Source organism: Echinops telfairi, unplaced genomic scaffold, assembly GCF_000313985.2.
Source record: "Echinops telfairi isolate 266 unplaced genomic scaffold, ASM31398v2 ScPeMD7_3533;HRSCAF=4204_0, whole genome shotgun sequence".
Taxonomy (NCBI): domain Eukaryota; kingdom Metazoa; phylum Chordata; class Mammalia; order Afrosoricida; family Tenrecidae; genus Echinops; species Echinops telfairi.
The window spans coordinates 21,262,506-21,264,174 of NW_022107431.1; the positions used below are offsets into that span (position 1 = coordinate 21,262,506).

General features: G+C 41.3%; 1 protein-coding gene across 1 annotated transcript in view; it reads right to left on the reverse strand.

Annotated features, from left to right (window-relative positions):
• STXBP5 (syntaxin binding protein 5) overlaps positions 1 to 1,669 on the reverse strand; it is a 186,108-nt gene that overhangs the window by 50,154 nt on the left and 134,285 nt on the right. The window contains 1 exon segment of the mRNA XM_030886748.2: positions 1,468 to 1,669. This exon segment is cut by the window's right edge and continues 16 nt beyond it. Within this exon segment, the coding sequence (XP_030742608.1) occupies positions 1,468 to 1,669 (202 nt within the window).

Genomic DNA, 1,669 nt, shown 5'->3' on the forward strand with positions numbered 1-1,669 from the left:
AATCTAATACTTGCTTTCATGTTGCATACATAATGAGGTGAGACTAATAGGTATTTTAGAGATTGTTTTGAAACCTCTTTTAAAGGTAAGTGGAGAAAAGACAATGATTTGACCGGAAAGGAGCAAACAAGCAGGGTTTGGTTGTCATGAGATCTGTGGCCGACTTAACAAAGAGTGGGGCACTTCAGAGACACAGCAGAGGCTGGAGAGGTCACACGTGCAAGTAGTCACCATCGGCAAACCTTCGCGAAGACGCAATGAGAAAGCGGGTGGGCGAGGAGACAAAAGGGCTAGAACACAATTGTGCTGAAAATTACCACATGCAAAATGATCACACATACACTAAAATGAAAAGAAAAATATACATGAAAGGAAAAATTCAACCAACAAGGGAAAATGATAGTAAGGTCTATGCACCCCCTACCTCTGTCTTCTGGCATGAATTGTAGCACTGGCAGTTTTAGTTAATGACTTATCAAGGGAACCAAAAAATGAATCCCTGGCAATTTTAATCGAGAGGGGATTACATTTGTGATATGCACTTTCCAAGTGTCCCACTGGAGGCTGGTGCTCTGCAAATGAATTGTTCCCAAGGGGGGGTTTCCGATAGTCAGTCCCTGGACCCTACGGGCGACTTATTGCTGGGGGTGCTGCATTAGTTTATCTTTGATTGACACACGTCCCGTACCAATTTATGGGTGTGCCATGAAGTAGGGGGAACAAAAGGTGGAGAGGATTAGTACAGATGCCTCACTATGCACGGGGTCCATGAGGTATTGGTGAGAAAACAAAGCAGTTAATACTGAGACTAATTACCCAGCACACCAAAAGAAAGAACCACACTGCCTGCCGTCAAAGACTGTCTGAGACTGTCAATCTTTATGACAGCAGATAGCCTCACCTTTTTCCCTCAGAGTGGATGATAGGTTTGAACCACTGACTCTAGAATTAGCAGTCCAATCAAAGCTTCCTGGCAGTGCTCCTAAGAACACTGTAAAAAATTCTTAATGAATTTGGGTTTGCTGTAAATCACAACCGGGAAACCTAATATTTTCCTAGAACAAATTCACTTTTCTAGCTACATGTTTTTCACATGGGAAGATTCCTTAGAACGAAATGGTTGAAACAACGAACTATTATACTTTGGAGATCAATCAATAAAAGAGGTAAACATTTTTAAACTGACAGAATGAGACAAATTTTCAGTTGGAATAGCATAGCTTAAGAACTTGGACACTGTAGTTCTTCCCTAGACTTAGAGGAAATCGCAAATGATATTCAAAATGAAAGCAAAAACCAATGGGAACAATCTAAAACAAAAAACAAGACTTGTCTTTTACTAGTTTTGACAGCTTATGTATATATAAGCTTTGTCAAACTAAAGCTATTGATGCAACAAACTACGTTATCAAACTAAAGCTATGTATCAAACTACACTATGTATCAAACTACAGCTATCGATCTAACAGGTTTATCTATCTTCACAGGAGTCCCTTGGCATTTACAGAAATTCTAACACTTGGATGTTCCCTCTTTTACCTCCGGAAGGCTGCCGAGATTTCCGAGGCGAGCGGGGCTCTCTCCGGTAAGGATCGTTGGAGCCGTACAGTTCTATAGTGCCCAGATTGAGGAGAACTGCTTTCTGGAGGTAGTCGACCATCGCAATGCC